This window comes from Sorex araneus, chromosome 2, assembly GCF_027595985.1.
Source record: "Sorex araneus isolate mSorAra2 chromosome 2, mSorAra2.pri, whole genome shotgun sequence".
In the NCBI taxonomy this organism is placed as follows: domain Eukaryota; kingdom Metazoa; phylum Chordata; class Mammalia; order Eulipotyphla; family Soricidae; genus Sorex; species Sorex araneus.
The window spans coordinates 128,988,457-129,009,252 of record NC_073303.1 but is presented as its reverse complement, the minus strand read 5'-3'; the positions used below and the strand labels follow the sequence as shown (position 1 = coordinate 129,009,252).

Sequence of the window (20,796 nt, the reverse complement as noted above, 5' to 3'; positions counted from 1 at the left end):
AACTGGCTGAAGGAAGGCAAAGGCCCTACCCACTCCCCTATCTTTCTGGCCGGCCCCTCCCTCTTTTATTTGAATGGTTGCCTCCACTCCCTTTGTTTTCTCTCTCTCCCTTTCCTTCCCTTCCTACAGCCTTTTCCTTCTTTCTTCCCATGCTGTGAGTTCAAAAAGTGTGGGTGTTGGGGCTGGAGCAATAGCACAGCGGGTAGGGCGTTTGCCTTGCACGCGGCCGACTCAGGTTCGATTTCCAGCATCCCATAGGATCCCCCAGCACTGCCAGGAGTAATTCCTGAGTGCAGAGCCAGGAGTAACCCTGTGCATTGCAGGGTGTGACCCAAAAAAAAATAGTGTGGGTGCACGTGATGCGGGCGCTTGGTGGTGGAGAACCACTTCCCCAGGCCCACAAACAGTGACAGACAATGGATGGACAGAGGACAGCGGAGTGGGGGGTAGAGGAATGGGCCCCAGGGCTGGTTGGTAATCAGGGACCATTTATTTTCCCTTTCTCCCCTCCCCTTAGTCTCTCTTACAGCCTAGTTATTTCTCCTTCCTCCTCTTTTCTCTTAGTTACAGAGATATCCTGAAGGGGGCACACATAGGTGGGGTTGAACATTATCATGACAAACAGATGGAAAGCCCCTCCTCCAGGGGAAGTTCTTCTAGGAGATTCACTCAAGGACAAAAATCTCACCTGGGGGTTCAGCACTCTAGATCATTAGGAGATGTGCTCAAGGGCAAATCCCCTCTAAAGGCACATTGCTTTCTCCTTTCCTCAGCTAGTCATCCATGGAAACACTCGACTGAATACTAGTAATTCTAGTCGTTTTGTATGGACACAGTAAGAGATAAATTAAGCTTAAAGGGTGGCTCTTCCTGGGGACATCTCACTATAGATCCCAGACCACAGTCCTCAGGCCAGGTTAGTCTTTCCCAACTCTAGCTGGGTCCTTATTCGTTACTTTTTTTTTTTTTCTCTTTGGGTCACACCTGGCAATGCACAGGGGTCAATCCTGGCTCTGCACTCAGGAATTATCCCTGGCGGTGCTCAGGGGACCACATGGGATGCTGGGAATCGAACCCGGGTCGGCCACGTGCAAGGCAAACGCCCTATCCGCTGTGCTATTGCTCCAGCCCCCGATATTCGTTACTTCTTTTTGGGTCATGATAGTTTGTTCTACAACTGTACTCTTAACATTATTCTTAGCTTGTCCCTTTTCAATTCCAGGGAAGCTTACAGCTTGCCGTGGGTCCATCCTTGTCCCTCGCTGGACCCTCTTTTGGGGCGTGTTAGGAACTTAGGGTAACGGAGGCTTAAGTCAGGTAAATATGATGGATGCCCAGGAGTAAATATTATTTGGAGTCAACTAACCCCCATGTTACAAAAGCATAGCATCAACTGTCTTCCTGTGTCTATACGTGAAGGACATTGCTAAATCACACAGAGGACGTACAGGAAAGAGAAAAGCGATATGGGGTTGTTAGTGCCTGATGGAACTGGGTGTGCCCAGCTGGACCCCAGAGAAAAGCCAGGAGTGACCCTTGAGTGCAGAGCCAGAAGTAATCCCTGAGCATCACAGGTATGGCCCAAACCAAAAAAGAAACAAAACTTCTGGTTCTGCGCTCAGGGGTCACTCCTGGTGGGGTGGGTACCCACGAAGAAGGTACCCACGTTCTGATCAAACCCAGATCAATGCACGCAAGGCAAGTGTCCTACCCACTCTGTCGTCACTCAGACCCCCCGGTTTACTTTTTTCGGGGGGTCCATAGCAGTGCTTAGGGATCACTGCTGGTGGTGCTTGAAAGACAGGGTTGGCCACGTGCCAGGCAAACCCTTAGGAGCTGCACTGTTCTCTGCCCTACCCCCCCGTCACTCTTTTATCATTTTGTTTTTGGGTCCCACCGAGCGATGCTCAGGGGTTACTCCTGACTCTGCACTCAGGACCCTCTCCTGGTGGTGCTCGGGGAACCCTATGGGATGCTGGGGATTGAACCAGGGTCTGCTACATATATGACAGCTCTGGCCCTAAATCACGTAAAAATTGTGTATGGGGGTGGGGGAAGGGCTGGACAGAAGAGATAGTACAGCGGACAGGGTGTTTGCCTTGCACTCGGCCGACCTGGGTTCAATCCCCAGCATCCCATAGGGTCCCCTGAGCATCACCGGGAGTGATCCCCGAGCACAGAGCCAGGAGGAACCCCTGAGCACAGAGCGAGGAGGAACCGCTGAGCACTGCAAGGTGTTATGCAGCTACTTATTTTTTCACTCATTTGGGCTACGCCTGGCAATGTATCAGAGCTACTCCAAACTCTGTGCTCATTCCTCTCCATGTCAGGGGACCACATTGTTTCAGAAATCGAGCCTAGGCCTTCCGCCTACAACACACATCCACAGGGCCAGTGAGTTGCAGAAGCTGGGGGTATGTTTTGCATATGGGAGGTCTGGGTTCCACTGGGTTCCACCCCACCCCACCCTTTCTGGGTGTGGCCCCCAACCAAATTAAAAACAAATGTATGAAGGCATGTGTCCAGCCCCTGAGCACTCTCCTGTGCTCTCACTCCCGCTTCCAGGTAGACGCAGAGCATATATGTGGGACACACACACAAAATTTTTTACTTTTCCTCGATTGCGAACAAAACCGGGATTTTTGTTTTGTTTGGGTTTTCTGGGCCGTACCTGTCTATGCTCAGGGGTTACTCCTGGCTCTGCATTCAGGATCACTCCTGGTGGTGCTTGGGGAACAACATGGGATGCTGGGGATCCAACCTATGTCAGCTGCGTGCACTCAGCCCCTCAGAAATAAAACTGGAGTCAGTAAAACAAGCTGCTCCTGTAGTTTTGCCTGGAGGTTTGTTTTGGGCCTCACCTGGCTCACTCTTGGCTCACGACTCAGGGCTCACTCCTACTTCTGTGCTCACCACTCCTGGCTGTGCTCAGGGCTCACTCCTAGTTCTGTGCTCACCACTCCTGGCTGTGCTCAGGGCTCACTCCTGGCAGTGCTGCAGGGTCCCTGCGTGGTGCTGGGGAGCAAACCTAGGAGAACCCAAGCGCCTTCCCTGCTGGACTGTCCCTGCTCGCAGCATCTCGGGACCTCAAGGGCGATGATCAGAGCACAGCACACCCGGGGTCAAGACCAGGAGCTGCTCTGGGACAGGGAGAAGAGGTCAGGGAGGGGAATGAAGCAATTAAAGAGCAGAAGAGCAAGAAAGCAAGAGGCAGGCTGGAGGCGCCGGAGGGGCTTGGCCCAGGAGGGTACTTAAGAACCTGCAAGGACAGGAAGGGCTGGTGCTACCCAAGGGCAGCTGGCCCTGCCCTTCCCTCATGGGAACATCCAGGCTGCAGGGAGACACATTAGGTTAGCGCAGGGAAGCCTGAAAGTGCCAAGTGGAGGGCAGAGAAGGGCTCCAAGGGCAAGAGTGCGGGCACTCAGCAGGAGGGCGTGAGACCACGCAGTTCCCGCACTGCCAGATGTTGTCTCCAAACCAAACAAACAAGGATCTGATACTTGTTACTTTAAGCACTTGCAAGTGGCAAATGGGATGATGATGATGATTGGTCTCACTCCATTCCCCCCCCCCCCCCCCCCCCCCCCGCCCAGTGTTTGTTGGCCATACCCTGTGGCGCTCAGGGATCACTCCTGGTGGTGTTCAGGGACCCTGGGCAGTGCCAGGAGCTGAACTCAGGTTTGCCGTGTGCAAGGCAAGTGTCCTGGTCCCGCTGTATTCTCTCTCTGCCTGCGAGGTGCCCTATGCTAACTTTTGACACTTGTTTTCTCACACCTACAGAAGGAAATGTTGTAGGCGGTGTGCTTCTAAAGGATTCTGCCAGTCACACCTGTATGATAGAGCCCTAGGAAATTATCAGTACAATGTTGGATTCAACTGAACTGCGAGGCTCAGCCGGTCTCAAGAACACCCTGTCTCAATAACGTCCTTTCAGCGTGCCTCCTTGTGGGGTGCTGGGCCCTGAACCCAGGGCTTCCCCCAGAAGCATGAAACTGCCTCCAGTCAGGGCATAGCTGCTTCGTTTCTCGGCCACACCCAGCAATGCTCAGGACTGACGACTCCTGCATCATTCCTGGCAGGCTGGGGTGCTGAGGATTCAACCCAAGTTGGCCTCTCTTGCCCCCCTATTTTTGGGGGGAGCTGTGAAGAGGGGGGCAGGCTTGCTGTTGATCAGGGCTTACTTCTGGCTCAGTTCAGGGATCATTCTAGCTGTGCTATGGGATCCTATGTAGTGCTAGTCGAACTGCATCAACCACATACAATTTAAGCACCCTACCCAAAGTACTATGGCCCCAGCACCTCACTCATGCTTCTCAGGTGTGCCCCCCTCTCCAGCCTCCCCCCCAAAGAAAATCCAAAAACCAGATTCTATTTGGTTCACATTATTTTAATTTTTATTAATTAAATTTTTCTATTGACGAATCACCATAAGGTACAGTTACAGACTTACAAATTTTCGTGCTTGCATTCCAGTCATACAGTGGTCGAGTGCCCATCCCTCCACCAGTGCCCATTTTCTACCACCAATGGTGGGGTCCTCACATCCCCCCACCCCACCCCACCCCACCTCTGTGGCAGGGCATTCCCTTTTGCTCTCTCTCTCCTTTTGGGTGATGTCGGTTCACATTATTTTTTTGTTTTGGGGTTACACCCGGTGACGCTCAGGGGTTACCCCTGGATCCACACTCAGGAGTTACTTCTGGTGGTGCTTGTGGGGGCCTAAGGATGGAGCCTCCCCAAGGCAGATACCCTCCCCGCGGTACGATCGCCCAGCCCTCCTGGTTCACATTCTTACTGAGTTCATCAGTGTGGTCTCCAGCGAAAAGCAAGAGGCTCCCCCTCTCCCCGTCCCAGGGTCCTCCTGGCCGCTCCACGCACACATTTGATCCTCGCTACCGCAGAAGGATCTCTAGGCAGCAGCAAGGGCGATGAAACACCTTTGCCACGGGTTGGCCTCTATCAGAGACCCCCTCCCTGTCCCCACACTCCACGGGCAGTTGACTTAACAGCGGGTCCTCTCTCGGCTCACCCCAGCCCCGGCAGGCCACCTGCAGCGGCCCGCGCGGCCCGCGCACCTGAGCCGGGCCCCGCCGAGCGCAGGAGACAAAGGGCCGCCCAAACACAGTCCGCGCGGCGCAGGGTCGAGCTCCGCAAGGCCGGTCAACAAACACGCGCCGAGCTCTGCGCAGGGCCCCAGGGAATCCATTCAGCAAGAATCGGAACAAAATCGCTGCCGCCGTGGTCCCCCAGCCCGACCAATTTAAATTTCAAAGAGGAGAAATCCGGCCCGCGGCACGGGGGACAGGAAGGCGGCGCGTCCGGGGGTGGGGGGCGCGGCCAGCTCTCCCGGGACGGCCCGGCGCTGTGCGGCGGCGGCGGGGACCCTCGCGCACCCCCCAGGCGCTCCTCGTACCGAAGGCCCGAAAGGCCGGGCGGGCCCGGGCCCCCGGGGCCGCGGTCGCCGCCTTCCTGGCGACAGTCGCCGCCTCCCGCGCCGGGCGGAGCCGCGCACCTGGGCCGGGCGCACGGGGCGCCCCGCGGGGCGGAGGCTCGGGGGAACCGGCCGGGCCGGGCCGCGCCCACTGCAATGCAATCTGGGTGGTTTTTCCAGCTCCTTCCCGGCCCCCGCGCCCGCCCGCAGCCCGGAGGGCGGCTCGCAGATCCGGGGCGCAGGGCGGGGCCGCCCTCCGGACCGTGGGGGGGTGTCCCCCGCACCCCAGGTGGTGGCCTACGGGGCGCCGTCGGGGGCACAGCTCGGCTCGCTCTCGGGGAGCGCCCCCAGCGCCTCCCCCCGCCGCGGACGCGCATCCCCAAATGCGACTTAGTCCCCGTCGTGGGGGACGCCGAGGCGACCCGGGCCCGGCCGGAACCGGCCCTCCTGCCGGCGGGACCCCGAGAACTCGAGGAAATTTCAGCCAGCGCGTCTCGACGCGGACCCCGCGCACCGCATCCTCCCCGCCGTTCCCCTTCGGTCCTCGAGAGGCCAAGCGCGCGCCCCGAGCACGGGTCCCATCTCGCGCAGCTGTAGCCCGAGACAAGTGGGGGCGCGGAGTCCCCCCGGCCCCGGGGTGCGGGCGTGCACGTCTGCTGGGGGCCCCCGGGCCGGCAGGGACCGCGCAGGTCCCCACCTGAGGACAAAGGCGGGGTGTCCGGCGTGAAACCCGGAATAAAGGCTGCTTTGGGCTCCCCAGAGGCACGCGGGGCGGATGTCTTGGATTCGGGGTTCAGGGGACATGCCTCGGGTGGCCCCGGGGTCGCGCTGGTAGTCTGGACGCAGACCCAGTAACTGCTGTGAGAAAAGGGAGGCCCACTGCATCCCCGTGTCCTCGCGGGATGTTGGGGGTCCCCCCTCCCGCCCTGTCGTTTCGCCCGTGGCCCCCCGCGTCTCCGCGGCCGCCTGGCTCCGCGCGGCAGGTCGGCGGGCCTGGAGCGGGCTTTGGGGCGCTGGGTCCCTCCTGTTTGCTCTGCGGGGTGTGGGGGACGCGGGAGCCACCTTTCCGGGGCCGGGAGGCGTCCCGCCACCTCCCGCCTGCCGTTGGCCGGTCCCTCCCTCCGCCGCTCGCCCGCCCCGAGCGCCGCGCCCTGGGCCGCTCCAGACCCGTGGCCGCCCCCAGCCTCCCCTCTGGCCTCTTTACGCCAACCCGCCTAGCAGTTAAAAAAACAAAAATGGGGGGGGACCCTGGAGAACCCCAGAGTTGCCCCAAAGTTGCTTTCCAAGCACCCCCTCCTTCCTCCTTAAATGGGGACCCCCTCCCCCGCCCTGCTCGGTCCCAGGGCTCCAGCGCCCCTCAACCTCCCCCCGCCCCTCAGCCCGCGCCCGCTCGCGGCTGGCCTCCACTGCCCTCGGGGTGGCTGCCGCCCCTCCCCGCCCCTCGCGCCCCCCGCCCCCGTCCATTCATCCAGCCATTGTCTCCCGCCCCCTCCTCCCGCCTCCCCCGCCGCCGGGGCCGCCTCCCCCACCGCTGCCACGTCGTGGTTTGAAGGAGCCAATGGGCCGGCGACGCCAGGTGCCTCTTACCTGCACCACGTGGGGGAGGGGGAAGGGGCGGGCAGGTAAGAGCCACATCCCCAAACAGAAACGCTTTCAGCCATTGCGCGCGCCTCCCGGGGGTGCAGCGCGGCGCCCGGCTCCCGGCCCCGACGCCCCGGCGCCCCCAGACCCCGAGCGCGCCCGGCCGCGCGCGCCGCTGCCCACCCCGCGTGCGCCCGCGCCCAGTCGGCGGCTGAGCGCCGGGTGAGCGCCCTCGGCAGCCGGCGCGGCGCGGACCCGGGTCCCCGCCGCCCCCACCCCACCTGCCGGCATGACGGCGTCCCCGGACTACCTGGTGGTCCTCTTCGGCGTCACGGCGGGGGCCGGCGGCGCCAAGCTGGGCTCGGACGAGAAGGAGCTGGTCCTGCTGCTGTGGAAAGTGGTGGACCTGGCCAACCAGAAGGTGAGCCCGCGCCCCCCGACGCGCGCGCCCCCCGCCGCGGGGCCTCGGCGCTCGGCCCGGCCCGGGGGTCCCGAGCCCGGCCCCCCGCCCCCGCCCCCGCCCCCAGTCCCAGCGCCTCCGGAAATCGGGCCCAGGTGCGCGGCACCCCGGCTAGGGGAGGCCCGGGCACCCGTCGGGGTGGGGGTGGCGCCCGCGGCTACGCCCGCGACCCCCCGGGACCGACCCGCCGCCGCCTTTGCCCCGAGGTGGGGCCGCTGCACGAGGTGCTGGTTCGGCCAGACCAGCTGGAGCTGACGGACGAGTGCAAGGCGGAGAGCCAGATCGACGCGGAAGGCCTGTCCACGGCGCCGCAGCTGGACCAGGCGCTCCGACAGGTGAGCGCGGGGAGGCGGGCCCGGGGCGGTGGCGCGACCCCCGCGCGTCGGGGAGAACCTTCGAGGGACGGTGCCGCGCGCGCGGGGCCCGGGGCTGGGGTCCCCGCAGCCGGGGGCGCGCGGGGGTGTCGCTAGGCGCCCGAGGACGGCCGGGGCTCGGGCGTTGAATCCCCTCTTTCGGAACCGGGGTGACCTAGAAACCGGGGTGCGGAGGCCGGGCGGGGTCAGGGCGGGGCGCCGAGCCCGGGACCCCCGCCAGCGCGGCCCGCGCCCGCCGCGAGGCTGGGGTGAAAGTGGCCCCTCCCGGGCGGCGTTCCAGAAACCGTCTTCCCGAGATCGATACGCCCGTCGCCCACGTTTGTTTATCAGAATCGGGCATCTTTTCTCCAACCCGGGGAGGCCAGATACCTAAATAAAAAAATACGGGAGGGGGGATGATGTAACACAAAGGCAACGGCTGACGAAACGGGGCCCACGCTCAACTGCCGGGTGGATGGATGGAGGGGCAGGAGCACGGGGGGCCCTGGGGGCCCGGGCCAGTTGTCCTGCGTGGACGCCCTGGCCGCGCCCAGGTCCTCCATCAATTGCCGCCGCGTGTGTGTGTCTTGGCCTTTTCAGTTTAACCAGTCCGTGAGCAATGAGCTCAATATTGCGGTGGGTACTTCCTTCTGTCTGTGCACGGACGGGCAGCTGCACATACGGCAAATCCTGCATCCGGAGGCGTCTAAGAAGGTAAGAGATGGTCTGGGGGGAGGGGAAGTGGAAAAAAAAATGGGGCTTTTCCAAGTGTCTTGGTTTTTTGTTGTTTTTTTTTTTAAACAATCAAGGTGCATCTGGAGAGTTACTGGCGGTGATTGGTGCGCAGCAGCATGGATGTCCTGGGTACCAGGACGCTGTACACTTAAAGTCCTTCGTGTGTTGTTTCATAGCAGCGTCAAAACTTGTGCTTTTTATGGTGATAGTTGTTTGCTGTTGCAGTTAACTTGTGGATTTTTGGGTTTTTTTTCCCTGGGGGGGTGGTCTTAATACAGTGCTTTGTGTTCAGCCTCAGAGGCATAGCCTCTCAACTTCGGACATTTAAAGGAACTTCAAAGAGTCCCATTCCTGTGGAAATGGCTTTATCCTAAAAAGGAAGGAACAAAGAAAAATGCAACTGCACCTTAAGTGTGATTCTGGTTCATCAAAGAGCTTTGAATTGCAGAGAGTTGAGGAGAATCAGTGAGAGTGCGCTGGGATTTGCTTGACTTAAATGTTCAAAGCTGAAGTTTGCATCAAAACCAGAGCATTGGTACCTGTTTTTTTTTTTTTTTTCTGACCAACGCGTTTGGGGCAAGCCAATCATGTCTCCATCTGGTTTGCCCCCTGATTTTGTGGCCGAGAGCAAGGCAGGTGGTCCATGGTATAGGTGTGGCCAATCGGCCCTAATACAGTTGCTCTCATAAACTTAATTAGAGCTCTCACTTTTTATTGCAGTGGGTAGGGATCAGGCTGGAAGAGATGGGTGTAAGCATTTTGTGTGTGGGGGTGGTGGGTGGCACACCCAGGGGTGCTCAGAGCTTATTCCTGACTCAGTGCTCAGGGGCACTCCTGGCCAGGCTCTGGGCACCATGTGTGGTACCGGAGTGGAACCTGGCCTGCACCTCAAGCGCCCTCCCTGTCTCGGGGAATTTTTTTTTTTTCTTTTTGGGTCACACCCGGCAATGCTCAGGGGTTACTCCTGACTCTGCACTCAGGAATTTCTCCTGGTGATGCACAAGGGACCGTATGGGATGCTGGGAATCGAACCCAGGTCAGCCGTGTGCCAGGCAAACGCCCTCCCTGCTGTGCTATTGCTGCTGTCCTGGAATAAGCTATTTTTGCTTTTGTTTTTTGCTTTTTGGGTCACACCCGGCAATGCACAGGGGTTACTCCTGGCTCTGCACTCAGGAATCACTCCTGGCGGTGCTCAGGGGACCATATGGGATGCTGGGATTCGAACCTGGGTTGGCCACGTGCAAGGCAAAAGTCCTACCCGCTGTGCTATTGCTCCAGCCCCGGAATAAGCTATTTTTAAAGAAACTGTGCACACGTCTTGCAGAGGAGAGTTAGACAGATGGTGGATGCCGCCAATAAGTGGGAGATCAGCAGATAGCCTGTTTCGGTGCTAGAATGGACAAGTGATGGACTGGCCTCCTTAGTGGAACAGCAGTTTTTGAAAAGCTCAGAGGTGGAATCTTGTTCCTTGTGGTTGAGGAAATCACTCCTTTCATGTAACTTCGAGTGTCTGCTTCCACGGGGAGGTAGCAGGGCCTCGCCCAGTGCCCAGCTGAAGGCTGTGTCCTTGATTGGGAACTTGATGAGCATTTGGGAATCCCCAGTGGGATGTCTGAGCACTGTCCTGTGCTTTGGAGGGCAGCGGCTAGTTCTGTTCCCTTGCAGGTGTGAACCCCTCCAGTGAGCTTTTGAGGGTACCTCCCCGAGCCACTTCTTAGCATCTTTTTTTTTTTTTTTTTGGTTTTTGGGTCACACCTGGCGATGCACAGGGGTTACTCCTGGCTCTGCACTCAGGAATTACTCCTGGCGGTGCTCAGGGGACCATATGGGATGCTGGGAATCGAACCCGGGTCGGCAGTGTTCAAGGCAAACGCCCTACCTGCTATGCTATCACTCCAGCACCCTCTTTTTTTTTTCTTTACGGGTGACACACGGCGATGCTCAGAGCTTCCTCCTGACTCTGTGCTCGGAAATTATTCCTGGCGGTGCTTGGGGGACCATATGGGGTGCCAGGGATTGAACCCGGGTTGGCCATGTGTAAGGCAAACGCCCTACCCACTGTACTATTCCTCTAGCCTTTCTCAGCATCTTGATAAACATCCCAGAAGTGGTAAGGGTTTAGTGTCCTAAGAAAAGTAGCCCTGTTCAGGAGGGAAGATTTGGGGAAATGGGAGAGATGGGAAGAAGCCTGTTACTCAAAAATACACTGGTGATAGTTAATGCCTCGTATCAGATACAGTGAAAGTAGCTGCTCACGGAGCATGATGTTTTTCTTTGATGGAACACTTGGATTGACATTTGTTTCCTACTGTGTTGGCCTGGGCGATAGCACAGTAGGGTCTTAATCTTGCGTGGCCAACATAGCTCCAATCCCTGGCTTCCCATAGGGTCCGCCGGGAGTAATTCCTGGGTGCTGAGCCTGGATTAATGAGCACTGGTGGGTGTTGCCCCCGGAAAAAAAAAGTGTTGTGTTTTATGTTAGGATGGGCACGGTCAGCAGTGCTCGGGGAGGACCCCGGGGTCCCTGCATATGCTCCCCAGCCCTTTGACCCAGTTCCTAAGAGTCTGTAATTTGTTTTTTTTTGCATGAAATATTTACATTATGCAAAACTTCTAGCCTACTTTATAATTTATAATGGCTTCAGTGTCTTTCTGCTTGGGGTGGTCACACCCTCCGATACCCGGGCTCTGTACTCAGGATGACCCTGGCAGTTTTTGGGTACTTGGTGCCAATCCCAGCTCACGATCACAGGTACATGTAAGGCAAGTACCTTCCCTCCTGTACCATCTCTGGTCCAACGCTTCTATCTTTCACTTTTGTTTTGGTTGGGGAGACATACCTGGTGGTGCTCCTAACTCTGTGCTTGGGGCTCAGTGCCGACTCTGTTGCGGGTCAGACCAGTCTCAGGCACCTACGGGTAAATGCCTTAAGCCCTATTCTGCTTCAGTCCGCAGTCTCTTGTCTGCTTCTTTGGGGTCTGCACCGACTGCCCAGGGGTCGGTCCCGGTGATGCTCAGGGAAACATATGTGGCACTGTGGTTGGCCACGTGCCGGGCAACCCCCCGACTAGCTGTACTGTCTGTTTTTTCTGTTTTTTGGTGTTTTGATTGGGGCCACTCCTGGTTCTGCACTCAGTCTTGAGCCAGGCAGGCTCTGGGGACCAGATGGGATACTGGGGGTTGAACGGTTTGTTTTGGCTTTTGGGTCACACAGTGATGCTCAGGGGTTATTCCTGGGTCTGCACTCAGGAATTACTCCTGGTGGTGCTCGGGGGACCACACAGGGTGCCGGGATCAAACTTGGGTCAGCTGCATATGCAACGCAAATGCCCTCCCTGTTCTGCTATTGCTTTGGCCCCTAGGAGTCGAACTTGGGTCAGCCACGGGCAAGGCCAGTGCTGTAGCTGCTGTCCTGTGGCTCTAGCCTGCCGCTGTTTAAATATCTAAAATCCCAGCTCTCAGGTCCTGGCAGGAGACTGGGCCCGCAGTGACCGCTTCCCTCTCCCTCCCTCCTGCAGAACGTTCTGCTGCCCGAATGCTTCTACTCCTTTTTCGACCTTCGGAAAGAGTTCAAGAAGTGCTGTCCCGGCTCCCCGGATCTGGACAAGCTGGACGTGGCCGCCATGACAGACTGTATCCTTCCCACGATCCCCTGGGCGCCCCGGCATTCCCAAGACCTGGAACCTTCCGGAGGCTCTTGGCACCAGACAAGGGTGTCTGCTGTGCTCAGGGAGGGCGTGGTGGGCAGGACTGGGGTCGTGGGGTCTATTCGGCGGACTTCTGGAAGTTGAACACACTTTGGGGTGGGGGTGTCATTTGGGAGTTGGACGGGAAGGTCACTTGGTGCTTCTAGATTTTAGGTTCTAGGGTTCATTGTGGCTGCTTCTGATGAGTAAGAATTTTTTCCCCCCAGTGGTATGCTTTTGTTTGGTGGGTGGCTCCTAGCTCTGTGCTCTGCTCGATGCTGGCAGTGTGGTGCCAGGACTCAAACCCAGGTCAGCTGTGTGCAAGGCAAGCGCCTTAGTCCTCGGCCTACTCTGCAGTCCCGGGCTAGGTGGTTGGTTGGCAGTGGGGGAGGGGTTCCCTGCAGACGCTCAGGGGTTATTCCTGGCTCTGTACTGTGCAGTTGCTTTTGGTGGCGCTTGGGGGACCATCTGGGATTCCGGGACTGAACAGTCGCAGACACTCTACCCACTGTACCATCTCTCCAGGCCCCTCCCCACATATATGCTTTTTTGCAATATTCTATTCATTGGTCCCCTTTTAATCTTCTCAAAACTACACGGGACGATCGCCTTTCTGCGAAGCCACCTCTGGAGGTGATGAAGTGAGATGGCTTTAGCCCTGAACTCTTTCATTACCCAGCAGTACATTTATACGTGATGCATTGTGTATTGTAAAATTTTTAATCATATCTTATAGCCATGAGTGGGCCATTATCTCTCATCCGGTAAGTCTTTAAAGTGCTAATGAGTAGTCATGCGTCGGCCTGCCGGCTCTGGAGCCCAGTAATTGGGGGTTAGGTGACCAGGGGTCAGTTGCCCCACCGGACGTGAGTGAGCACTCCACGAGGAGTGATGCTTTCTTCAGGCCACGAAGGGGCATCTGCAGGCTCCAGGCCTGAGGTATTTAACAGTTTCTTTCTCACACTCAGAGATGGTGTTTGGCTCACTGCTCCAGCCCCTTGAAAGCAGTTTCGACTTAACTGTTTTGTCTCCTTTGTGTCCTGGATTTCAGGGGTTTCTGTTACAGTTGCTTTTTTTGTTTTTAATTTTTGGGCCACACCTGGTGGTGCCCAGGGGTTACTCCTGGCTGTCACTCAGGAATCCCACCTGGTGAGGCTCAGGGGACTCTTAAGGTGTGGTGCAAGGCACGGCCAGTGCCCCCTGGACTGTCACTCCGGCCCCTCCCGTTGTTTGCTTGCTGGTTAATTCCGGGTCCCAGTCCGTCCATCCCCCACAGGAAGCGGATGCCGCCAGCCCATTTGGGGCTGTGAATGGCCCGATTTCACCTGTCTCCTATGCAGCAGTTTCCTCTGGGCCTTGATGGGTAAAGTGCCGTGGGTCCATGCAGATGGTGCTGCACAGACTTCATACTCAGCCTCGGCCCGGTGGGGTCAGCGGCTCGCAGGGCCCACCACCAGCCCCCGCGTACGTTTCCTCATTTAAGTGCATCCTAAATACTCCGATTCCATAGTCACTGGTGGGAGTTAGCCGTTCAGTGTGAGAATTTGGGCGGGGCACCAGAGTGCCAGCACAGCGGGGTGGAGGGTGGGCGCTGGCCTTGCCCAGGGCTGACCTGGGCTCTGTCCACAGCATCCTGTCTGGGTCCCCTGAGCATGGCTGGATGTGAACCAGATGCAGAAAAGAAAAAAAAAATTGGGAGGGTTGGTTGGGTGATTCTCTCTAGGCCCAGGTGCAGAATGGATCAGAAACTCTGAAAGTGTAAAGAAAGTCTGATTTATCTTTTAGAGGAAGATAGCCTTATTGAGAATTTTTTAGTTTATTGAGAATCGTTCGTCGGGGAGCTGCTCCGTGGGCTATGTGCATGTTTCCGTGTGATGCCTGGGTGGGCCCGGCAGGGTCCGGGTGCCCCCAGCTGTTCATTGCGGTTGGGGGTGTGATTGGGCGCTGGAGCATTTCAGCTTGCACAGGTGAGGCCCGGAGTCATGGTGGCGCATTGGAGGAGCGGCCACTGGCTGTCCGTGATGTGGGTGACGGCCATGCTGGTTGCTGGTTGCTGCTGCTGTCTGGGGCCGCACCCAGGGGTGTTCAGGTCTGATGGGCTCCTGGCTCTGTGCTCAGGGGTCACTTCTCTCTGTGCTGGGGGGACCATATGCAGTGCCAGGAATAGAATTGGGTTGGGATGCGTGCAAGGCAAGTGCTCTATCCCTTATGCTCAGCCCATCATTTTTTCAATAATTGGTAGTTTGGGGATGTTTTTCGAGTTCCCTGGAGGTAAAAGTCAGGAGGAGCAGGTGAGCCGGGCCCGGAGCCGGGGTCTCTCGGCTGAGCATGCTGAAGGCTGTCGAAGGGCCAAGGAGAGTCCCACATCTCTCTGTCCTGCTGGACGAGTCATCTGATGATCTCTTCAGCTCTTGGACTCAGGGGACGCATCTTAGATTTTTTAAAAAGACTATAAAAATGTAATAGGTTCAAGGGAAGATGAACACCGGAAGTGCTTTTTAATTAGTCTCTTTACTTGCGTGTTCCGTTTATCAGGTAAGACAAAGGAGCGCTCCTGGTGGTGTTTGTTTGCTCATCCCCCCATTGCTGTTGACACAAGTGATTGCTCTGACCCAGAGGTGTTGGGTCCCAGACCCAGTGTTGATGCCAAGTTCAGCTGACGAGCGCACCAGTCTGCACAGACTTTCCTCCGAGGCCGGACTTCCAGCTGTTCTTTCATTCACACTGCTCAACGTTTTAGGTTCCTTTGGGTGGTGGGTGCGATGCTCGGCAGCTTTCGGGGACACAGGTGGAGCCAGAGATCAAACCCAGGACTCTCACCTACACAGTTTCAGGCCCTTTGCCACCTCACCTCCTCCCCTGCCAATGGGTTTTAGTACGGAAACGGCCATTTCAGAAGCTCATCCTGGGGACTGGAGCGATAGCACCAAGGGGAGGGCCCTTGCCTTGCGCACAGCTGACCCGGATTTGATCCCCTGCATCCCATATGGTCCTCTGAGCACCGCCAGGAGTGATCCTTAAGTGCAGAGTCAGGAGTAAGCCCTGAGTATCACCAAGTATGGCCCAAAAAACCAGCAAAAAAAAAAAAGTCATCATTTCCTCTAGTTCCATTTTGCCAAGAGCGAGTCAGTTGTTTCGTTTCTTTGTTTTTGTTTTTGTTTTTTTTTTGGTTGCTTTGTTTTTTGTTCTGTGTGGGGCCCACACCTGGCAGTGCTCTGGTCAGGTCAGTCTCCTAGATGATCTTGGCCCATCTGAGGGAAGGTCTATCTGGGACTGAGCTGGTGCCAAGCGAGCCGCACTTGGCCAGAGGAAAGGGAGCAGCCCCCGTCCGTGCTCGGCGCCGTCTCTCCTTGCTGGTGTCCTGGCTTGGACCACAGCCCCTCCCCGCCCCTCGCCCCCTGCAGAGGTGCACGATGCCCACCTGGGATTTGCCGTTTCGGTTATTCAGGGGCTCCTCTGCTTCAGTTCCTCTCATCCACCGAGACCACTATCATTATATGCTTCTTTTAGGCTTTTAGTAATTGCTTATTTTGAATAAAACCAGACTTCGGACTGGAGCGACAGCACAGCAGGTCAGGAAGGCGGCTGACCCGGGTTCGATCCTCAGCATCCCATCTGGTCCCCCAAGCACCTCCAGGAGTGAGCACACATCACCGGCTGTCGCCTCGGTGCAGAGCCCCTGGGCCTCAGGAGGGCGGGTGAGGAGAGAGAGGGCTGTGTCCGGTCTCCGGTCCCTCTGGGGCTCTCCAGAAGCTGCAGTGCCATCCAGCTTGGCTGGACCCCCGATTCAGCTGGGCAGCTGCAGGCCGCTTCAGTCCTTCCCGTGAATGGCGTTGGGGTCTGATGCAAGAACCCTCGTGAAGTGGGGGAGGGGGCGGGTCTAGAGGGTCTGCATTCCCTCCGAGGTTGGTGACGAGAACCGTCTTCTTGCACTTGGGCCCCCCTGTTAGCTCCCCGCAGGAAAGGCCAGTGGTCGTCCCCCTCCTTGCCACTTAAACAGGGTATTGGCTCAGACCTTCTTAGCAAACGCCGTTTCCTATGTGTGCGAGAGTGACCGAGTGCCCTGCCGGCCTGTCTTGTGCTGAGTAGGGTCGCGGGTTCCGTCACTGCTGTTGTGATGTGGCAAGGTACAGGCTCAGCTCTCGGCTGCTGTGGCTCAGCCTGTTCTTGGCTCTACCTTGGTGGTGCTGGGAGTCACGTATGAGCTCAGAGATCAAATCCAGGTCAGCTGCACACAAGCCCCCAGACACTCTCTGGCCCCCTCACCCCATTTTTTTTGTTGTAGTGTGGGAGGAGCCACACCTGGTGGTGCTCAGAGCTTACTCCTGACTGTGCTCAGGAATCACTCTGGGGTGGGGCTTGGGGGTCGTTGCAGGGTGCTGGAGATAAAGGTTGTGCGCCGACCTCCCCCGATTGTCCTATTATCCCTGGGCACCATCCCTAGATCCTTTCTGAAATGTGTTCTCTCCTCTACCGTCCTCTCATTGTCATTGCCAGGCTGGTGGCTCGGCTGCTCACACACAGTGCTCGGCGCTACCATAGCATGAGGCATGCAAGTTCTGGTGCGTTGGCCTGTGTGCCTCTCAGGTCTGTGTTTGCGGGGCAGGCCACACCTTTTGCGCAGCTCACTCAGACCTTGTGACAGTGAGGCTGGAGGTTGCTGGGGGTTGAACCCAGGTCTGCTGCGTGCAGGGCAAGCGCACTACCTGTTACACGGTCACCAGACCCCTGGGCCACACGTGGGGGTTGGAATGCTAGTCCAGCGGGCAGGTGCCTGCCTTGCACGTGGCCCACCGGCTTCCGTGCCTGGCTGGATGTGGCCCATGAACTTAAAAAAAAAAAAGTATGTGGGGAAGGGTGCAGAGCAATAGTACAGCTGGTGGAGCATTTGCCTTGCACACGGCTGACCCGGGTTCGATCCCCAGCATCCCATGCATAGGGCCCCGAGCACCGCCGGGTGTAACCTAGAAAGGAAAAATGTATATGGCGCCAGAGAGTACAGTGGGGTAAGGACTCCTGTAAGGCCCCCAAACCCGCCGGGAATGGGCCCTGAGCACAGCCAGTGTTGCCGGGGCCTGTCCCCGTGGGTATACTTAGAATGCAGAAGCCTCGGGTTCCATCCCGGGTGGTGTGTGCTCCCCTGGCATTTGGAAGGAGTGGCCGCCAAACTGCATCTCCGTCCACACGTGTAGGCCCTGGTTGGCCCGTAGTGGCGGTGGATGCAACGGTGAGACCACACCCGTGGGGAGAGTGGGCTGGAGCCTGCTCTACTCCGGGCCTCAGTTTCCGCGTGCCCCCTAGGCTCGGCGAGCATCTGTGCAGCCTCGTGGCAGGTACCATGGGCCTGCTGGGAGGAACCCCTCCAGGTTCCCTGGTCCCTCCCCTCAGGCCCCACCCCAGGGACTTCTGATCCCTCTCCATCAGTGCCTTGATGAAAACGTTGCCTCTGGCCCTGTGCTTGCACCAGGGGACAGTCCCATGTGCGTCACTGGCGCACACGGGCACCTCGACGATAAGCTGTTGCACCCCGCTTTTGGATTCTTTTCTGAGATCCGAATTGGTGGGGGGGGCGCAGCGTGGTATTCCCTGTGTCCAGGCCATCTGGCGTGCTCAAGGGCTGCTCTTGTTCTGCTCAGTCGTGTCCCTGGGGGTGCTCGAGGGACCGTCCATGCGGGGGCAGCAGGGAAGGCGCTGGCCCGGCACACAGCTGGGCCCGGTTAGATCCTTGATACTCCACCTTGTCCCTGCACACAGCCAGGTGTGACCCAGCCTGCTCCAAACCCTCCTCTGATCCCATGTGGTGCTGGGACTGGGGAGAGGGGCACACCTGGTGATGCTCACGCGTCACTCTTGGCGGTGCCCAGGCGTTGGCTATATGGAATTCTGGGAATTGGATCCACATCGCCCACATTCAAGTCCAGCGTCCTGCGCTGTCCTGCCAGCTGTGCTGTGGTTCCGTCCACCCCCCCCCCCGCCCATGACTCTAGGAGTTCCGCTGCCGTCACAGTGGAGAGCAGGCCCTAGCGAAGCTCCCTGCGGTGGACAGGGAATGACCTGAGCAGCCCTGGGTGTGCAGTGACCCTGCTGGCTGGAAGGAGGAAGGAATTATCTTTGGCATCACGTTGGTGCCCGGTGAGCCGAGTCGGCAGAGACTCGGGTTTGTGGCCTGCCGTGTTGGCCTCCTTGCCAGGCTGGCAGTTCCCCTCCTGGTCTCCCGGTGGGCTTTGAGCAGATGACCCCTGCCGTTCAGGGGGCGAGCTTTGGGGAACTGCAGGCCGATTGAGGGCTAGCCCGTGTTGGCGTCCTTCTGGATTGGCTTCTGTCCGAGGCCCCTGGAAATACGGTGGCTCTGTGTGCGTGCTGAGCCGTGCCGGGGATCCCGGCGGGGGCCTCGCAGGGGCGTCACCCGCCCCCACCCAGCTGCATCTCCAGCCCTACATAAAGTCGTTCTCAAAAGTGATACGGCCCCTCGGGGAAGCTTGTCACTTTTCTCCTGTTTCCACACGGCTGCAGCAGTTGATGCGGGAAGCGAGCTGACTTTCCGTGCCTTTGTTTCCCTTTGTGTCCCTCGTAGATATGTCCCCACTGAGGTCTGGTGGCACAGATGGGTGGCAGGCGGCACGGGGTTGATGGCTCGGCAGGAACGTTGACCCGCCCGTCAGGAAGGAGAGTCGTGCCTCGGTGCCCGCTGTCTGGGCGGACGGGTGGCTCTCAGGTATGGAGGAAGGACTTGTGTCGCAGGGCGGATGCAGTGTGGTGGATGGAGCGCTCGCCTCACACGGGGACAGGCTGGGATCGACATCAGGCACCACACATGGTCTCTGGAATGCCACCAGGTGTGACTCCGGAGCCCAGAGCCAGGAGAAAGTCCTGAGCACCACCGGGTGTGGCGGTGTTCAGGAGACACCCTGTGGATGCCAGGGTCCAAACCCCAGCCAGTGCAAGGTGAGCACCCAACGCGCTCACTGTCCTCTCTCCAGCCCACAAAGAAAATTTTTTTAAAAAACTGGAGATGAAGTGGGCTGGAGCAATAGCACAGCGGGTAGGGCGTTTGCCTTGCACGCGGTCGACCCAGGTTCGATTCCCAGCATCCCATATGGTCCCCTGAGCACTGCCAGGGGTAATTCCTGAGTGCATGAGCCAGGAGTGACTCCTGTGCATCGCCGGGTGTGACCCAAAAAGAAAAACAAACAAACAAAAAAAGGAGATGAAGCTCAGGGGTATGGAAATAGAGTGGGTCTGACGTCACAGGGCAGGAGGTGTTTGAACTTGGCACTTGGCAAGGGCTCTCTCTCCCGTCGTGCTGTGGGGCCACGGTTGGTGTGCTTGGGCCTAAGGGATCCGGGCCGAACCGCTGCCGGCCCCACCCGCCACGCTACGTCTCTGGTCCCGGACTGGCTCATTGTGATGAGTTTTTGCAAAATGTGGCCCGAGTCCCCCCACTCGATGCGCTTGCTGAGATGGGCCTTGGGGAGACGCCCCTCTGCCCAGGTGGCACCACCGAGTCTGGGGCTCCGAGCCCTGGGGAGGGCAGCCTGAAATGCTGGTTCTGCTCGGCCCGGCCCTTCCTTGCTTCCGCCTGGCGCTGTGCTCATCTGAGCCAGGCTCAGAGCTGGTCGGGCCTGTTTGCGCGCAGGAAGCCGCCTCCGTGGCGGGGTGGGGAGCCCCCGAGCAGCCGTGAGTCGGGGCGCCGGGAAGGTTCCCTCAAGATGAGACAGGCCCGAGAGGCACGGGCTGGAGACGATGGGAGCACGGTGGGCACACCTGCACGCACAGGTGAAGCCCAGATGACGTCAGGGCTGGAGAACTGTCCCAGACGTGTGTGTGCATGCGTGTGGTGGCCCCGCACACGTGTCGGGGTGTATGCGTGCACATCCTCGTGCCCTGCTCACGTGTCGGGGGTGCGTGCTCGCGCACCCCACTCTCAGCTGGGTGGGGGTGGAGGGAAGTCTGGGCTCGCCGGGCTCGAGGTGACTTCTCAAAGTTACGAGGAGCTTTGGAGCCGCTGGTCTTAGGGTGTGATGGCTGCAGGGAGGCGTGTCGGGGCACGCTGCAGGGAAGCTCGTCGGCCCGGTGTGCGGCAACAGCCTCCACCAGAAGAATCCAGTTCAGTGCCAGGATCCATCGCTGTGTGGCCGAGGGTCCACACGCACACGCGTGCTCCAGCCCTTCCCACCCGGCATTTCCTGTCCTTTCCTAGCTCTTCCGCTCGGCTTTCCTCCGTTGAAGGGTTTTTATGCAGGCGTCCCATCCAGGGTTGCTGTAAATGAGGTGCAGGGAGCAGAGCGGTGGGTGCTGAAGAGATCGTGCTCGCCGGGCGCGGAGGGCGGCTGCTTCCTGGGCTCGCCCGGCCCGGGTTGCCTTGTCTGTTTGCTCGGTTTTGGTTCTTTTAGTCCACACTCAGCAGGGCTCAGGGTTCACTCCTGGTGGGGCTTGGGGGGCTTTATGGGGTGCCAGGGATCCAGTCCAGGTCAGCCACGCTCAGGGCAGGTGCCCTGCCCACAGGGCTCTCTCCAGCGGCCCTCCTCTCTGTCTGCCTGGCTTCACTGC

At 58.6% G+C, this 20,796-nt stretch overlaps 1 protein-coding gene across 1 annotated transcript in view; it reads left to right on the top strand.

Annotated features, from left to right (window-relative positions):
* The first annotated feature begins 7,301 nt into the window (after positions 1-7,301).
* ESRP1 (epithelial splicing regulatory protein 1) overlaps positions 7,302-20,796 on the top strand; it is a 44,949-nt gene continuing 31,454 nt past the window's right edge. The window contains exons 1-4 of the mRNA XM_055127867.1: positions 7,302-7,433; positions 7,679-7,807; positions 8,426-8,539; positions 12,079-12,193. Coding sequence (XP_054983842.1) covers positions 7,302-7,433; positions 7,679-7,807; positions 8,426-8,539; positions 12,079-12,193 — 490 coding nt within the window. The remainder of the gene's footprint in view (positions 7,434-7,678; positions 7,808-8,425; positions 8,540-12,078; positions 12,194-20,796) is intronic.